Here is a 17,216-nt window from a genome sequence, read left to right on the forward strand (position 1 = left end):
GCCACAGCAAACCAGCCAGTCCCCAGTCAGGCCATTGCAAAACTCACATGAAAGCACTACCTCCCACAGTTCCTATCACTCGATACATCACGTCCAGCTTTCAACAAAAGATCACAAGGCAGCCTAAAAGGCAAGAAAAGCCACAGTCTGAAGACACAGAACACACACGAGGACAGCACAGAACGTGGAGGTGTCCAACAGGAAATTCTCAAAATTATGATTCATATGTTAGGAGCGCTAACGGATGAAGTGGACAACATGCAAGAACAGACGGGTCGTGTAAGCAGAGAGGTGGAAACTAAGAATCAAAAGGAAATGCTAGAAATAAAAAAACAGTAACAGAAGAATGCCTTTGATGGACGTCAGTAGACTGGACACGGCTGAGGAAAGAATCAGTGAGCCTGAAATCACATCAACGAAAACTTCCCAACTTGAAATGCAAAGAAGAAAAATAATTTTTTTAGAAATGGGGAACAGAATAACCAAGAAACGTAGAACAATTACGAAGAGAGTAACATGTGCATGATGAGAATATCAGAAGGAAAAGAAGAGAAAGGAGCAGATGAAGTGTTTGAAGTAATAATGGCTGAGAATTTTCCAAAACTAATGACAGGCATGAAATCACAGATCCAGAAAGCTCAGACAACACCAAGCAGGATAAACACCAAAAAATCCATACCTAAGCATGTCATAGTGAAACGGCAGAAGATCTAAGACAAGGAGGATATCTTGAAAGAAGCCAGACAAGAAAGATCTACTTCTGGCAGGACAGTGTAAAGAGCTCTACTGACCACATCCCAGTGAAACTGGTGAAAATTATTTAAAAAACAATGATTCAAAGTCTCTGGAAATAGTCCCAAGAGCAAACAGCAAATGGAGAAACATCTATTCAAGAAAAATCTATGAAAACTTGGTAAGAAAGGCAAAAATATGTGCTATTTGGACAAGACCACCCCCTCCCCACCCCTTCCAGCTCAGCGAGGAGACTTCCTCCAGAGGCTGCAGCAAGGACACAGAAATGCTGCCCTGCCTCTGCCCCTGCCCTGGTCCTGCTCTGCCCTGGTCCTGCCCCTGCCCTGCCCCTGCCCTGCCCTGCCCTGCCCCTGCCCTGCCCTGCCCTGCCCTGGCCTTGCCCTGCCCCTGCCCTGCCCCTGTCCTGTCCCTGGCCCTGGCCCTGCCCTGTCCCTGCCCTGCCCTGCCCCTGCCCTGCCCCTGCCCTGCCCTGCCCCTGCCCTGCCCCTGCCCTGCCCCTGTCCTGTCCCTGCCCTGCCCTGCCTCTGCCCCTGCCCTGGTCCTGCTCTGCCCTGGTCCTGCCCCTGCCCTGCCCTGCCCTGGCCCTGCCATGCCCTGCCCCTGCCATGCCCTGCCCCTGCCCTGCCCTGCCCCTGCCCTGCCCTGCCCCTGCCCTGTCCCTGCCCTGCCCTGCCCCTGCCCTGCCCCTGTCCTGTCCCTGGCCCTGCCCCTGCCCTGCCCTGCCTTGCCTTGCCCTGCCCTGGCCCTGCCCTGCCCCTGCCCTGCCTTGCCCTGCCCCTGCCCTGCCCCTGTCCTGTCCCTGGCTCTGCCCCTGCCCTGCCCTGCCCTGCCCTGGCCCTGCCCTGCCCCTGCCCTGCCTTGCCCTGCCCCTGCCCTGCCCTGGCTCTTGGACCTCACACAGGATAGGGTGCTGTGAGGTCACCTAGGACATCTGCCAGGCTTGTGGGTGCAGATGCCAGTCTGCGCCTGTAGGGGCCAGGACCAGCCACGTAGGGAGGGTGGTCTTATGCTGGACATCAGCCCCTGCTCCTTGTCCATAAGATGGGGATGGCGGCCTCTCCTTCTGGAAGGTTCATGGGAAGGGCACTCCAGGTGGGGAAGACATGTGTGCCCCAAGGAAGAAAGGTCACAGCACAGTCCCCAGGTGCCCGGGAGCCTGCTTCTGGGGGCCATGCTCTCCCCGGAGAGCCCAGCTGCCCACCTGGGGAAGGTCCGGCTCCGCAGCTCCTTGATGAAGAGCTGGCTGCCGTTCTGCACCGGCTTCACGTCGGGCGTCTGCCCCGGGGTGTGCTTGTGCCAGGTCCGCTTCTTCTTCACTGCGGGAGACGGAGTAGGTGGGCGCCGCGGCCCCCCCGCCCGCAGACCCCCACCCCACAGCCCCCTTCCCCGCAGCACCTCCCCGCAGACCCCCACCCCACGGCCCCCTCCCTGCAGACCCCCACCCCACAGCCCCTCCCCGCAGACCCCCACCCCACGGCCCCCTCCCCACAGCCCCTCCCCGCAGACCCCCACCCCACAGCCCCCCTCCCCGCAGCTTGTCCCTGCAGACCCCCACCCCACAGCCCCCTTCCCCACAGACCCCCACCCCACGGCCCCCTCCCTGCAGACCCCCACCCCACAGCCCCTCCCCGCAGACCCCCACCCCACAGCACCTCCCCACAGACCCCCACCCCACGGTCCCCTCCCCGCAGACCCCCACCCCACAGCACCTCCCCACAGACCCCCACCCCACAGCCCCCTTCCCCGCAGCACCTCCCCGCAGACCCCCACCCCACGGCCCCCTCCCTGCAGACCCCCACCCCACAGCCCCTCCCCGCAGACCCCCACCCCACGGCCCCCTCCCCACAGCCCCTCCCCGCAGACCCCCACCCCACAGCCCCCCTCCCCGCAGCTTGTCCCTGCAGACCCCCACCCCACGGCCCCCTCCCCACAGCACCTCCCCACAGACCCCCACCCCACAGCCCCCTCCCCACAGCACCTCCCCACAGACCCCCACCCCACGGCCCCCTCCCCACAGCCCCTCCCCGCAGACCCCCACCCCACGGCCCCCTCCCTGCAGACCCCCACCCCACAGCCCCCTCCCCACAGCCCCTCCCCGCAGACCCCCACCCCACGGCCCCCTCCCTGCAGACCCCCACCCCACAGCCCCCTCCCCACAGCCCCTCCCCGCAGACCCCCACCCCACGGCCCCCTCCCTGCAGACCCCCACCCCACAGCCCCCTCCCCACAGCCCCTCCCCGCAGACCCCCACCCCACAGCCCCCCTCCCCGCAGCCCCTCCCCGCAGCCCTTTCCCACACCTCACACCTCCAGAGGGCAACCCAGGAGCCAACACACTGCAAGATTCAGCCCTCCTCAGAGGCAAAGTCTTCGGGGTCTCCGGGGGCTGCCCGCCTAGCCTCACGGGTCCCTCATGACCCATGTCACACCTTCAGGAGCCCCCACCCTCCGCAGCCTCGGGGCACGGGGACACCCAGCCCACACCTCCCACCCGCTGGCTCAGTCGATGGCACGGGAGGCTGGGGTCTCCCAAGTCCTGTCCCCACTCAGCACCCAGCTGCAGAGAACTCAGAGGCACCTCCTGACAAGGTCCCACCAAGGTGGGCCTTCAGGACACCTCCTCCCCTCGGACTTGTCCTCAAGGAGTGCAGAACCTGTGCCTTCCTGCTGGGACCTGGGCTGCCGCTGCCTCCACAGCCACAGCTCACAGGTAGGGGCTGGTGGCCACCTGCTCTGCCCTCTGCCCTCCCCCCAGGATGTGCCACCTCCCGCCCCTCTGCACAGCCACCCCTGCCCATCCCATCTTGCTCCCTCCCTCAGCTTGTCCTGTCTACATGCTGCTCCCAGGGCACCCACTAGGCACACCCACCTTGGCCCTTTTACACTCGAATGTGTGTACACACCCCTACTGGACTATGACATGTACACACACATGTATGTGCACACACACATGCCCCTACTGGACTGTGACACTCTTACACACATGCATGTGCACACACACGCCCCTTCTGGACTGCGAGCCCCCAGAGGGGAGGAAAGCGATGTCCTCGCAGCCCTTGACCCCATTCAAGAGGCAGCCACAGGTAACTCAGTGAGTGAGGATGGCCCAGCACAGAGACCTGTCCCCGGGGGGTTGCTGGGCAAGGTCTGAAACAGGCTGACGCAGGACAGAAAAGAGACAGGATGTGAGGGATCGCTGGGGCCTCAGAGCACTGGTCCTTCACGGACAAGGACTGGGAGGGGGCTGCTGGGGTGAGCCCTGGGTCTCCCGTCCTTCTGCGTCCTGGTGGTTGTGGGGACGAGGGGAGCTGACCACAGCCCGGTAACCATGACTGCCCTTGAGCAGGGCCTGCCTAAAGCAGGAAGGGAAGGTGCTGGGTGGCGGGTGGCTGAGCTCGCCTCCATTCCAAACTGCCTTGCCTCCGTCTCCCTGACAAGCGACAAGTCCTGGAGACCATCTCCAGCAACGGCGCGATGTGTACATCATGCTTGGTCTCCACAACCAAGGTGTGAGTGGACAGATGGAAACCTAGCAAGATCCTGCAGAGGAAGGGCTAAGCTGGGACTTCTGGTGGCAGCACCAGGTACAGATGGGAGGTCCCAAAGGCGCGGGGTCAACTGCGCAAACCATCTGTGTGACCTGGGGCAAGTTACTGGGCATCTCTGTGCCTCATCTTAATGGAGAGACGCTAGTCCTGGGCTCCTTGTGAGATGTAACAAGTTAATGGTGCTGGGCATGCCGCCTGCCCCGTGGAGCTGTGCGGCATCACTGCTCAAGCTGTGCACAAGGCTGCTCGGCCCGCGGCATTTGTTCACCGGCCTGAGTGCCTGTTTCGACACTCGGGCTCCTTCTCGTGTGCCCCGCTGTTCCCAGCACGGCCCAGCGCAGAGCGGGCACGGGAACGTCTGTGAATGAATGGTCTCCCCAGTGCTGCAGTGGCTCCTTGGTCCAGAGCCCCCGGGAACAGGGATGGACTTCAAACGGGAAGGACCCAGCCCACACCCCTGCCCCTCAGTGCCTCTTGGAGCCAGGCGATGCTGGGCCACGGACAACTCCCGGCCTCTCCCGTTACCCCGTCTCAGACCCGTCCCTCCCAGCACTTCGCGAGCACCTGCCAAGCAGCTCAGCTCTGTGGGGGAATCAGCAAAGTGACAGAGGGCCTGGGCGTCCTCTCTGCTTCCTAAAGAGCCTGGCACCCGGGATGGGACAGGGGCACAGGCACCCACGACCACGGCAGGGCCCTGGGGGGACACCCCCATGAAGACGCCCAGATCACTTTGAAACAGGCCTGAACATCATCGTCCTTCCTGCTGGACCTATAGCCACATCAGGAGTGACCCGGACATCCTGCGTGCCCGGTGCTTAGAGTTTACAAGGGCTCCCACCCAGTGAGGGCCCAAGGAAATGAAGGCAGCTGTGTGTGTCCACAGGGGGCAGTGGCCATCCACACGAAGCGGGGGGCCTCCCTACCTGCCCCTCATAGGTGAGCCTGGCTCTCAAGGGGTCCCCACCTATAGGGGGGGCAGTGCATTCAGGGATATGAGGAGGGGATGGGAAGGGAAGCCCAGGACACATGCTGGCAGCCGTGACTCGGCAGAGAGGAGACACCACGACCCAGTGGGGAGACAGACGAAGAGACAGGTGGTCCTAGTGCAGTGTGGGGGCCGGCAGGGAGGGGGCCGGAGGAGAAGGGAGGTGCTGCGGAGGGGACCCTACATGGGCCCCTCGAGGTTGGCAGGGTGGGGGCATCCCCTGTCCTCCCGGGCTGCTGTCCTCCCAGCGGGGCCCGGGGACGCCCGCGCTGGTGCCTGCATCCACCCCTCCCCCGAGGGGGGTGGTTCCAGGGCAGCCCCTCTTCCAGGGAAGAGAGATCTCTCCTTGAAGGTACGCGGAGGCAAAGGATGCAGACTGCCAGCGTGGAGCACCCTGTCCCAGGATAACACATGGGGAAACTGAGTCTCGGAATGGACAGGCGGCAATAGGGTCATGTGGCAATGCAGCGGGCAGCCGAGGAAGACGCAGCAGCTGCCCCTGACCACGGGGCGCCAGGCCTGGGAAGCACGTTCCCACTGGGGGCTGGCGGCAGTCCCGGACCACTGGGGACCAGGCAGCTCCAAGCACCTCATGAGAGGCCGGAACATGCCTGATGCTGTGACGGGAGCAGGCGTGCTGGGACAATGGCCAGAGACAGAGCCGCGAGGCAGGATCTGCGCTCCACAGGCTCCCCCTGCAGCTCCCTGCAGCCCTGGCTGGTCCCCTGCTTCCCTCCCCAGGGCCCAGGACCCTCCTGAGCCCAGAGGCTGAGTGTCCCCCTGCCTGTGGCACCCAACGTCCCCTCTGACAAGGCGCCCTGGAGACGGCTGCCCAGTGGGACACTGGGGCATGGGGGTGACAGGTGTCCCATGGATGGCCAGCCCCAGAGCCCGCCCACCCCGAGCACAGCTCCCCCAGCTCACAGGGCGGACAGCTTTCCAGCCTCGGGGAGGAGGAAGGGAGAAATGAGTAAGTGAAGTGACTTCTTGAGCTGTCACAGAGCTCGGGAAGGCAAGGCCGGGAGTAGGAGCTGCTCCAACGGCCATGCTGCCTGCTTCCCAGGAGACTTCGTGTCAATGCGGACTCTGCCATATTCTGGTCGGGACCCTGGGCCCTGCACCAAATCTGTGTGAATCAGGTAAACCTGCGGGCCCCTGCCGCCACAAACCCTGCCCCAGGGCAGGGAGGGAGGCGGGCCTGGGGCCTCAGAGGCTTCCAGCGCAGCCCACAGGCTTGGGGGTCCCCTGTAGGCATGGAGACGTCAAGGGGCCTCTTGTCCCCAAGGGGCCTTGCTGTGGAAGGTGTAATGGGAGTCGATGCAGCAAAAACCAACTGGTGTGTTCCAGACGGGTTCCAGTCAGAGCACAGACTCATGTAAGGTGCCGAGTGATGGGCAGTCTGGGAGCACACATGGCAGAAGGTGCTGGAACCTGCGCCATTGTCCCTGATGGGCACATGGCCCTCAATAATCACAGGGGAAGTCTGACTCACAGAATTTATAAAGCACAAACGCATGTACACACGTGTACAAACACACACACACGCATGCACAGCCGGGGGAGGGTCTGGGTGAGGCAGGCCCATGTGTCCCCTGTGGCGGGTGAGCTGTCATTGTCGGGGACATGGAGACATAGGAGAAATCACACTGTGTGCGCACACCGATGCCCAGCCTGCCACCCTACACGGCCCAACTCCAGCTCCAATTCTATGCGAGAGCCCCCAAACCACGCAGAGGCAGCCCTGGCCCCAGGGCAGCACCTCCCCAGGACGCTTGGCTCTGTTGGGGAGACACAGGGTCTTCCAGCTCCAGCCCCGCTCTGTCCCAGGCCCAGCCCCCAGGTCCCACCCTGCTCATCTCTGGAGGCCCTGAGCTTCCCAGCGGCACATGAGGTTAACAGCTGGTCCACCCAAGACGACGGTCCTCCTCCTGCGTCTGCTGTGAAGCAGTGACCAGACGACCGATCTGTCATGCGGGTGACACGTTCTGAGCACCAGAGCTGCTGACTCTTGGGGCACGAGTCTAAGTCAGGAACCCCAGAACCCTCCTGCTGGCCTCACGCGTTTGGCAGAGTTTTACTGTGTGCCGACAATGTGCTGGGAGGCAGGTGACGAGAGCCCACACCAGTGCAGCCCCCAAGGTTGCCAATGAGGATGGGGCACAGGCCAAGCACAAAGAGGGCCAGAGAGGCCAAGAAAGAGAGGACAGACCCACCTGCCTCACCCCGCTTCCTGAGGGGCCGCCACGGCCCCAAGGCTCCCAAGGCGGCTTCAGCCCACAGAACAGGGGTGCTGGGTGGGGGGGCTTCCCCCTGGTGCCAGTGTCCTCTCTCTACTCCCACTGGATCCACAGGACTCACCCACAAGGGCTGCAGGGGTCTGGCCCCTGCCTTGAGACCAGACACCAGGAGGGAGGCTCCCTCTGAAGGGCAGTGATGGAGTCCTGGTGGCCTGGGGCCAGATGTGGTCCCCCTCACCGCCAGCCAGCCCAGGGCTCAGGACGGCAGGGCTGTGTCCAGCCACCCAGCCAGGGCCGCATCCAGCCTGCACCTTCTGTGAGTGCCACACCCCCCGACCCAGGCTGGAAACCAGAGGCCACATTACCTCCCCCACCCCACCCTCGACGCCATCTGTCCTGTCCCCAGAGTGGCCCCTCCAGAGGCCCCTGCAGACCAGAGCATCCCCCCACGGGGGCTCGGACTTGGAACTCACCTCCCAGTGTGACGTGGGCCCCCTGGAGCCACCCTGGATGAGCCTGTGCCCTGGGGAGTCTCCACAAGACCCGCCACAGCCCCAGGGGACCAGAGGAAAGGGGAGGGGCGTGCAGACAGCAGGCATTTGAGAAAGGGAGTCGTTGAGATTCCCTGCAGGGGGCTGGAGAAGGGAGGGAGAGCAAGCCCCCACGAGGTGCATTCCCCAACCCCGAGTGGTGGTGGTGAGCTCGGCAGGGCAGCCCCCTGGACAGTCCCTCCATCACGTCCCCATCTCAGACCAGCCTGGCCCCCCGGTACTGGAGTCTGCACCCCTGCCCACACCTTTGGAAATTGGTGGGGTCTCCGCACAGGGCCAAGAGTGGCCCCAGCCGCATCCACGTGCAGGAGCCAATCAGAAGGGGCCACAGTGGGCCTGGCAAGGCCGTAAGGGGCAGTAAGTGAGGCCATCGGTGACCCCCAGGGGGGAGGGTCCCCCAGCTGTGACCACTCAGGGTGCTTCACCCGAGCCAATGGGCAGGGGTCAGCTGGGCCTGAGGGGAGGCGGCGTGGCGCTGTACTTACAAGTGGACTTCCCGTGGGTTTTCTCACAGTTCGGGCAGTGGTATATGTCGATGTCTGGGGCCTCCTCCTCTTCCACTCCAACACAGCTGGAACGGAGGAAACACAGACAGGACCCACGTTCAGTGATTCCTCGAGCGCCTCCCCTGCAGAGCTCCTGCTCAGCCCTCGGGAGGGGCCGGGGCAGCCTGAGCACAGATGGGCATAGCTTGTGCGGGACAGTGGCCCACAGGGATGGATGGGGGCACAAGGAGGAGGGAGGGAGAGGCAAGGAAGGCCTCGCCATGCACGACCAGGAGAGGTGGAGGGACCAGGCCACCGGCAGGCGTGCCTCCACGAGAGCCAGGGAGGCTGAGGGGGCTCAGAGCCGGGCTACCCCCATCGCTTCACTCGGGGCAGCTCAGAGCCACGGGTGGGACCCCTCCGGGCCCCTGGGGATCTGCTGCAAGTCACCCTCCCTAGGGGGTGGCACCTCGGCACTGGGACAACTGGTAACCAAAGAATGACGCTGAACCCCTACCTCAACATGTACAAAATCAACTGAAAATGGATTAACCTAAATGTAAGAGCTAAAACTATAAACTCTTACAAGAAAACACGGTAAATTCCCACGACCCTGGATTTGGTCATAGATTCCTAGATATGACACCAAAACCACAGGCAACAAAAGAAAAAGTGAATTGGAAGTCATCAAAATGAAAAACTTCTGTGCGTTAAGGGACACCATCAAGAAAGTGAAAAGAAGCGCAGAGAATGGAAGAAAGTATCTGCAAATCCTCTCCCTGATGAGGGTCTGGTGTCCAGAATACCTAAGGAACCTTACAAGTCAAGCACAAAAAGACAAACAAATCAACTTAAAAAATGGGCAAAAAACTGGAATAGAAGATAAGATGCAAATGGCCAAGAAGCACTTGAAAAGATGCTCCACGTGCTTAGTCACCTGGATGCCAGTGAAACGCAAATCAAAACCGTGAGATACCACCTCACAGCCACGGGGACAGCCATGATTTTAAAAAGCTGGGGAAATATCAAGTGCTGGCGAGGACGCGGAGAAACCAGAACCCTCTTCCACGGCTGGTGGGAATGTAAAACGGTGCAGTTTCTATGGAAACGGTATGGCCTTTCCTCAAAAGATACACATAGAATTGCCATATGACCCAGCAATTCCACTCCTAGGTATTTACCCAGAAGAAGTGAGAAGAAGTCAGACAAATCCTGTGCACAGCGTTCACCATTCACAGCACCGTTAGGCACAACAACTGAAAGACGGAAGCAACTAGAACATCCATCGCCTGATCTATGGAGGAGAAACTGTGGTGCGTCCACACAGCAGGTGGTGTTCAGCCTCACAGAGGCGCAAGCGCTGACACACGAATGAGCCTGCAAAACCTGTGCTGAGTGCACGAAGCCAGACATACAAGGCCACAGACAGTGCCGCGTCGCTTAACCACAGGGTCTGAGAAATGTCAGGCAATTCCGCCATTGTGCAAACATCACAGAGGGCACCTGCACAACCCTGGATGGTGGAGCCTCCTGCACGCCTAGGCCGCATGGTACTAATCTTATAGGACCGCTGTCGTCTATGCGGTCCGTTCTTGGCCAAACGTCGTCGTGCAGCGCGTGACTGTGCTGTACGATTATGCTTACGTGAAATGCCCACGAGAGGTAAACGCACAGACAGAAGACCGGGGTGCTGCCAGAGCGTGGGGGGAGGGGAGGAACCGTGACTGTTCAGTGGGCGCGGGGCCTCCTTTTGGGATGAAATGTTTTGGAACTGGATAGAGGCGATGGTTGCGCAACACTGTGAATGTTCTAAATGCCCCTGAAATGTTCACTTTAAAATGGTTAATTTTACATCACGTGAATTTTATCTCAATAAAAAAGAAAAGGAAAGGCCGGGGCCCCGCAAGGGTGACACATCCCGTCACCACCACAAACCCCAGTCCTGAGCCCGGCTGAGCGCTCGCTCTGTGTCGAGCAGTATCAAAAGCCCTAAATGCAAGATTTTACAACAATTGGGATGATCCTGACCAGCCGTAGTATATAATGAGGAAACAAGGCAGAGAGGTTTGCTGTTCGCTCAGACCCAAGGCTCTCCTCGCTGTTCAGAGGGGACAGTCCCTCCTTGCCCCAGGCAGTGGCCCAGGGTGAGCACCCAGCAGACAAGACCTTCTGCAGGTGGCAAGGCCCAGGGCCCTGGACACGACCTGCCCGCCGATCCTGCCGCAGCCCCGTGGTCCCAGGAACAGAGCCTGAAGCCCGGAGAGACCTAGGCAAACGTTTCTGAACATATAAAGTTCACCCTTCATCTCAGACCATAAACCAAAATGAAGCGCCAGAAGCCCAGAGTCTGCCGTACGAAACAGAGTCGTCACAACGTGCACGACGCAAGGGGCTTTCTGAACAAACAAACAAACGACTGGAAAGAAGCCAGAGGAGCACCGACGAAACGTGCTCCAAACCGTGAAAACAGGCCCACAGCGCCAGCCTGCTCACAGAGACCATGGCCCCGCTGCCCCGGCCCCTGGACACTGAGGGGGGCTCCCGGCAGAAGGGCAGAGCCAGGAGGAGCAGCTGGCGGGGGAAGGAGCCCGCCTCACAGCACCCACACAGGGCGAGCGAAAATTATGCGTTCCCACCCGACAAATTGACCAAAACCAAACACACTGACCTGGCAACGCGAGGACGAAGAACGCAGCCCCTCCCCCCGACACTGGCCTGTCTCCAGGGCCCCGTGAGCACCCGGAGGGGGACAGCATGGCCCACCTCCCAAGCTGTCCCCCTCCCCCCACCCGACCCCCCAGCCGCCAGTTCCCTGTGTCCTCAAGTCATCACAGCAGGTGGGGACCCCTGCGGCCAGGCAGTGGAGGCCACTTCTCCCCACCCACCAGGAGCAGCCGGCTCACCAGAGCTTCCCCTGGGCTGGCCCGCAAGCCTGACGCCCCCGCTCCTGCCTCCCTGTCCTCCTCCACCCAGGATGAAGGCCACAGAAGGGCTGCTCTGCGTGGGCTCTGGGCTGGCGGCCTCAGTTTGCTCCTCTGTCGAGGGGGCTCATGATACCAGCTATGGAGGAGCTCAGTGGTGGCAGAGCCGACCTGTCAATAAGTCATGATGCGGGTGATGCCGCAGGGACCAGTGCTCATCCTGCCCGCAGGGGCTCACACAGGAAGGAGCCGCCCGAAACACAGCCACATGCCAACAGCTCTCACAAGGTTTTCATCCTTCGGGCCAGGACCTGCACGTCACACACCTACGCTAAGGCAAAGGTGGGAATGCACACGAGTCGCGTGTAGGGTAGCTGTCCTATGGTCACTTACAACAGCACAATCAGGAACAGTAGCCACTCCAGCCTGGTGGCCAGGCGCCAGGTCAGGCTGTACTCACATGGTGGATGCCACGCAGCCACCAAAGCGCAGGTGTGCATGCTTTTGTGTTTAGAAGTTAAGACGTGCAGACGCTGAAACCACAGCCCTGGTGCATGGCGACCCAGGAGGTGCGGGCGGTGCAGGGAAACGGACACTCGCCTCTCTGTGTGCTTCTTGGACTTGCCTAGGCCACCGGAAATGAGCGTCGTTCCCTCAGTAAGTAATGGTGGCGCAAGCCCTGCTCTGTTTGCAAGGCCGGAATGGCCCCAAGCCCTGTCCCAGTAGCCTCCTCCCATCCTTCCTGGGTCTCAGTGCCCCGTGGAGAAGGCTCCGGAGCTGTCCGCTCTGCAGGAAGGCTGGGAGGCCCATCTCGGGACAGCGGAAGGCCCCTTGGTGTCCCCCAGGGAGCCTGCAGAGGGAGAGGCCAGGCTGGCAGGAGGGAACAGGGAGAGGCAGGGCCAGCTGATGGCTGCGTGGAGGTCCTGGAGGCCGGGGAGGTCAGGGTGAAGGCCGAAGGGAGGGGAGGGGCCTCAACGCCTCTGCCCGCAGGTCACAGTGATTCCCTCCCCCGCCCTCTCCCTCACGGTGACCTCACCCCGCATCAAGCCAGCCCCCTTTTAGGGCCACCCCGCCACCCCACTCCTGCCCTTCGGTCTCCAGAGGGCACTCAGAAGCTGATCACTGGCTACTTCCACAGGGAGCAGCATGGGGACCACAACTCGGTCATGGCTCAGCCTCAAGATGGGCCTCAGCCACACACCAAACTGAAGGTGGTCCTTGAGACCCCAACTGTGCCCACAGCAGCTCAATCGCTGAGCAGTAGCCGCTGCCACAGGCACCATGTGACCCTCCCCACACGACAGGAGAAACTACAGGGGCAGAAGGAGAGCAACTTCCCCAAGGCCACACGGGAGAGACGGGACAGACCAGCAGCCCTCCTCCAACACTGGCTCAGGCAGCGTGTCCGGGTCCCACCTCGGACACCCTGGGCAGCAGCCGTCCATCAGGTTTTGTGGTTCCACCTAAGGGCTTCAGGCACGGTGCACAAGGGGGAAACTGAGGCCCAGAGGGGCCTGCACTTGCAGGGACCACATGAGAAGGGGGCGAGAGTGGGTGGGGGCAGCCAGTCTCTTTGCACTGCACACCCCACACGCCAGGCCAGGAGCCTCTGCAGCTCCTGGACCGCCAAGGGCCTGCCGCGCAGGAGAGAGCAGCGGACCCTGCCACCAGAGGGGCAGCCAAGGCACGAGTCGGGAAAGGGCCAGACCCTGATGCGGCCGGGAAACGGGAGGAAGCCCCACTGCAGGGTGAGGAAGCTGTGCCCAGAGAGTCTGCTTCTCAAGCTTCAGCTTGTCACAGTCCACAGAGAAGCCCACACGTCCACACTTACAACGGAAGCAAAGGTTCAAAGATGCCCTTGTGGGCACGTGGGGTTTTCTCCTCGTTCAATAGTTCAAACAAGGTGGGTCATGACCCTATAAACTGACGTCACTCACTCTACTGGTCGGGGGTGGAGGCCAAGGTCCCCGACGCCCACACACGTGTCCTGTGGGCCACCTTGGGGCAGGTGACTCATGTCCCCAGTCTCAGTCCTTCATCTGGAAGGGGCACCAAGGTGGTCTGAGGGGTGGTGAGGGGATTAACAGGACAAGAGAGGGGCGGGTGCAGGGAGCAAGCCCAGGGCAGGGGAAGGGTCCCAAGCCGGGCAGAGTGCAGTCTGGGGGTGCCTACAGGGACCGACAGGACCCAGGCCCTCCCCCAGCACAGGTCACCCGAGAGGGCTCTCCCACCCATTTCCTATTTTGAAATTTAAAACTTGCAGAAATATTGAAAGATCAGCATGATGGATGCCCGAGTTCCTTTCCCCAGGTTCTCTGATGGGAGAAACCCACCTCATGTGCTTTATGTCACTGTAATTTCTTTTCTGAAACATACAAATACGTCACAGACGTCAGGACCGCCCACTAGCCTGCAGTCTCCTAAGGACAGGGCTGTCCCACCAGGGCCATACGTCACAGCTGACACGGTGAGACACATCCTGATGTACGTGTCGACACGCTCACCTTCCCCAGGTGCCCCACCAATGCTCCTCATAGCTGCTCTGACCCAGGGTCACACGCGACACCAGCCGCCAGGTCTCTGGGCTCCTTCAACGGGGACAGGCCAATTGTCTTTCCGACGTTGCCTTTCTGGGCTAGGGGCCAGTGATCCCCTGCAGACACCGCGCCTGGACCCTGGGGCTGCATCTCTGGCGCAGGTGTCCCATGGGTGGTGCTGGTGCGGATCAGACGCAGGTCAGCCTACTCCCCGAGGGCATGCCAAGGGTTCTCTTGGCCAAGGCAAATCCACTGTCAAGTGATGAAAAAGGGACCCTGCGAGAGGTCATTCTACTGCCCCCACGACTTCTGACTTGTGGCCTCAGCGTCCAGGGATGATCCAGCAAGAATCAGTTACTGCTTTGGGAGGTTTCCACTTAGCAGTACATCCTGGCGGTATGTCTAGACTGGAACAGAGAGCTTCTGGGAAGGTTTTAAAAATCTAGACCCTAAGCCCCACCCAATCTACTGGATCAGGCCCGTTTCCAAAGACAGCCAGGCCTGGGAGCTGCTGATGCAGGGCCTGCTTTAGGCCCCTGGAGAGCTGGGTGGGGCTGGGCCTGTGCCCCTCTCAGCTCCCACTCGGGTTTCCCAGACCCAGCAGGGGCTGTAACTTCCTTCAGGGGGACACAGAACCCCCTCCAGAAAAGCAGTCCACACACGCAGCCCGAGTCCCAGAGCGGCCCCTCGCCAGCATTCTCGGCCAGTCTGTGCCACAGTGCCGGCTTCGCCTGGGTATCTAGGCACTCACTGCTCGGCCGCATTGCTGGAATGGAATGCATCTGCTGAGGAAAACCCCACGCATGACGGGCGGAAACCCTGGACAGCTCTGAGTGGCACATCCATGGGGCCCGGCACATCTCCCAAGGCCCCCAGACACTGAGGCTGTGACCCAGGAACCAAGGGCGGCCCCGTCCCAGAAGAAGTGGGGAAGCCCTTGATTTCCCTTGGCACAGTCGCCCCAGTGGAGGACATAAGAGAGCTGACGCCTCCCATCCAAGAACAGGTGGGACCAGAGCGGAGACGGGACCCAAGTCCCAAGTCTCTAAGGCGGACTCAGCTGGAACAGTGCACCCCAGCGCTGCCTCCTTAGCATCTCGCTCCCAAAGCATTTAGCAGTAGAGGCCCCATCCGCAGGTGCAGCCTGGACGGGCGTTTGCTGAGAGACGGCAGCAGGGTGCACGGGCTCGTGGTTCTAATGACCTAAGGCCGTGTCAGGGCTGCATGGGGGCCCTTCCTGCACCCATGGAGATGCAGCCGAGGGGGAGGCCTCCCCTGCCCTGCCTGGTGGCCCTGCACCGGCCTCGTGGACACAAAAATCCAAACAATTCCAGACAAAAAGCAGCAGCACCAGGAGCGAAACCCCAATCAGTGACGGCCCCCGTGGAGCGGCACACGCCTGGGGAACCTGGGTCTGGGTCTGACCGCGTCACGGGTGCAGTAACCGAGGAGGACTCTCCACCATGAAGCTACTGTGCCTGAGTGGCAACTGAATCGCGACTTTAAGTAAACAGTTTACAGAGAGGACATAAACGGCTTCTCAAGATGGGAAGAGCACTGAAGCCGGGTACCTGAGGGGCAGTGCAGATACTAAACCAATTTGCTTTTTTCCTGCTTAACTTGAGGGGTGACAAAGGGGTCTCGAGGAATTGTGAGCTTGTTTTCCAGAGGATTTGAGAACTTGTTTTGCAGAAGAGAGCATCTTTGGGGAGGATGCAATCACTGAACGGCTGGCCCTCAGCAGCCGTTGAAGCTGAGAAGTCAGACTGCCCAGGTACTCATCGGGAGTGACCCCTTTGTTTCCCTGAAGCTCCTCTTGCCGAGCCCCTTAGCTCGATAAACCCCCCCGGCTTTCTGTTCTTGGGGAGGCAGATTTGAGCTAACCCAGGCTTCCCCCTACTCATTTTGGCCAATTCAAATACATCTTTCTCCACTTCCAGGCACTGGTGTCTCGGTGTTTGGGTTGCTGTGCATCGGGCACACGAATTCGAGGTTAAGAGGTTCGATCTCAGTACAACACCACTGCAGCGAGAGGCACAAACTCAGACAGCAACGAGGCCCCCACTGTCGGCTGGCATGGCCCCAGGAGGAGGGAGAGTGCTCGGTACATGACGTTGAGACGGACAGGTGTCCTCATGTGTCCTCGGCAGAGGTGCACAGCAGCACAGCCTCCAGCGCAGGAGCTGCCGAGGCTGAGGACATGGACCCCTCGTCTGTGGCCTCTTCCAAGGATGCGCAGGACACTGGCGCGGGTGTGCCAGGTGGTGACTGCAGCAGCAGCCAGGCGGCCATCCGTGGGACCTGGGTAAAGGTCCGGAATGCGCAGAAGTACAAACCCTCCACTCAGTGGTCTGGCACCGTCTCCAGGACAGATTGCTTGGCAAAGAGCTCAAGGGCGGAAGAGTGTAGGGAGTGGAAGCTCTTCCTGTGGGCACTGAAGGAAAGCCATACACATGCTTCTCCGTGATCAGAATGTTCTGGAAAGACTCAGGAACCTGGCCCTAGTGGCCGCCTCTGGACAAGACTGGTGGTCGGTGGGGAGGGGACACAGAATGAATTTTGACTGTTGAATTTTTCCCTAAGTGTTGTAGGGGAGTAGAATTTGCCACCTCAAGATGTATCTCTTTGGCATGAGGATTATTTTGGGCTGGTTACTTTAAGAAACTGCAGACATGGGGGAAACTCTGAGAAGTCACCCTTTGTAAGAGATATTTACATTTGTAATGGAATCCCCGTCTGTAAAGGTGTCTCCCTCTCTGTACCAGGAAGAAGGGAATGACTTCATCTCTAGAAACTCTTCTCAGTGCGGAGGGCAGGCACTTAAATCTGCATAATACCGTACCCTTGTTTACTGTGCTCTTCTAGTAACCTCCCATAACTGACTCCCCTCACCCCCAACATCCTCCTCTGTCTCTAGCTGAAGATGGTATTTAAGACGACAACCTCGGCTACTCTGGCGAGTTACGCAGTTTTCCTGGGTCTCTCCCAAGTACACATGTTGTAAAGCTTTGTTTGATTTTCTCCTGTTACTCTGTCTCATGTATTTAATTTGTAGCCCAGCCAGAGGGACCCAGAGGGTAGAGGAGTTTTCTTCCTCCCCTACACTGCACGTGTGGCTATCCCCCTTCAAAAATTTGAAAGAACAGCTGTAATCCCAACAAACTGATCTGATTCAAATCAGAGCGTGGGAATGTTTTTGA

General features: G+C 60.4%; 1 protein-coding gene across 4 annotated transcripts in view; it reads right to left on the bottom strand.

Moving 5' to 3' along the window:
• PHF2 (PHD finger protein 2) overlaps window positions 1–17,216 on the bottom strand; it is an 80,860-nt gene that overhangs the window by 32,613 nt on the left and 31,031 nt on the right. For 2 of the 4 annotated variants that reach the window (XM_070590068.1, XM_070590067.1), the window contains exons 2-3: window positions 8,559–8,644; window positions 1,955–2,069 (exon numbers count right to left, since the gene is read on the bottom strand). In XM_070590068.1, the coding sequence (XP_070446169.1) occupies window positions 1,955–2,069; window positions 8,559–8,644 (201 nt within the window). The remainder of the gene's footprint in view (window positions 1–1,954; window positions 2,070–8,558; window positions 8,645–17,216) is intronic. The other 2 variants (XM_070590070.1, XM_070590069.1) reach the window with 1 other exon arrangement.

Source organism: Equus przewalskii, chromosome 22 (genome assembly GCF_037783145.1).
Source record: "Equus przewalskii isolate Varuska chromosome 22, EquPr2, whole genome shotgun sequence".
In the NCBI taxonomy this organism is placed as follows: domain Eukaryota; kingdom Metazoa; phylum Chordata; class Mammalia; order Perissodactyla; family Equidae; genus Equus; species Equus przewalskii.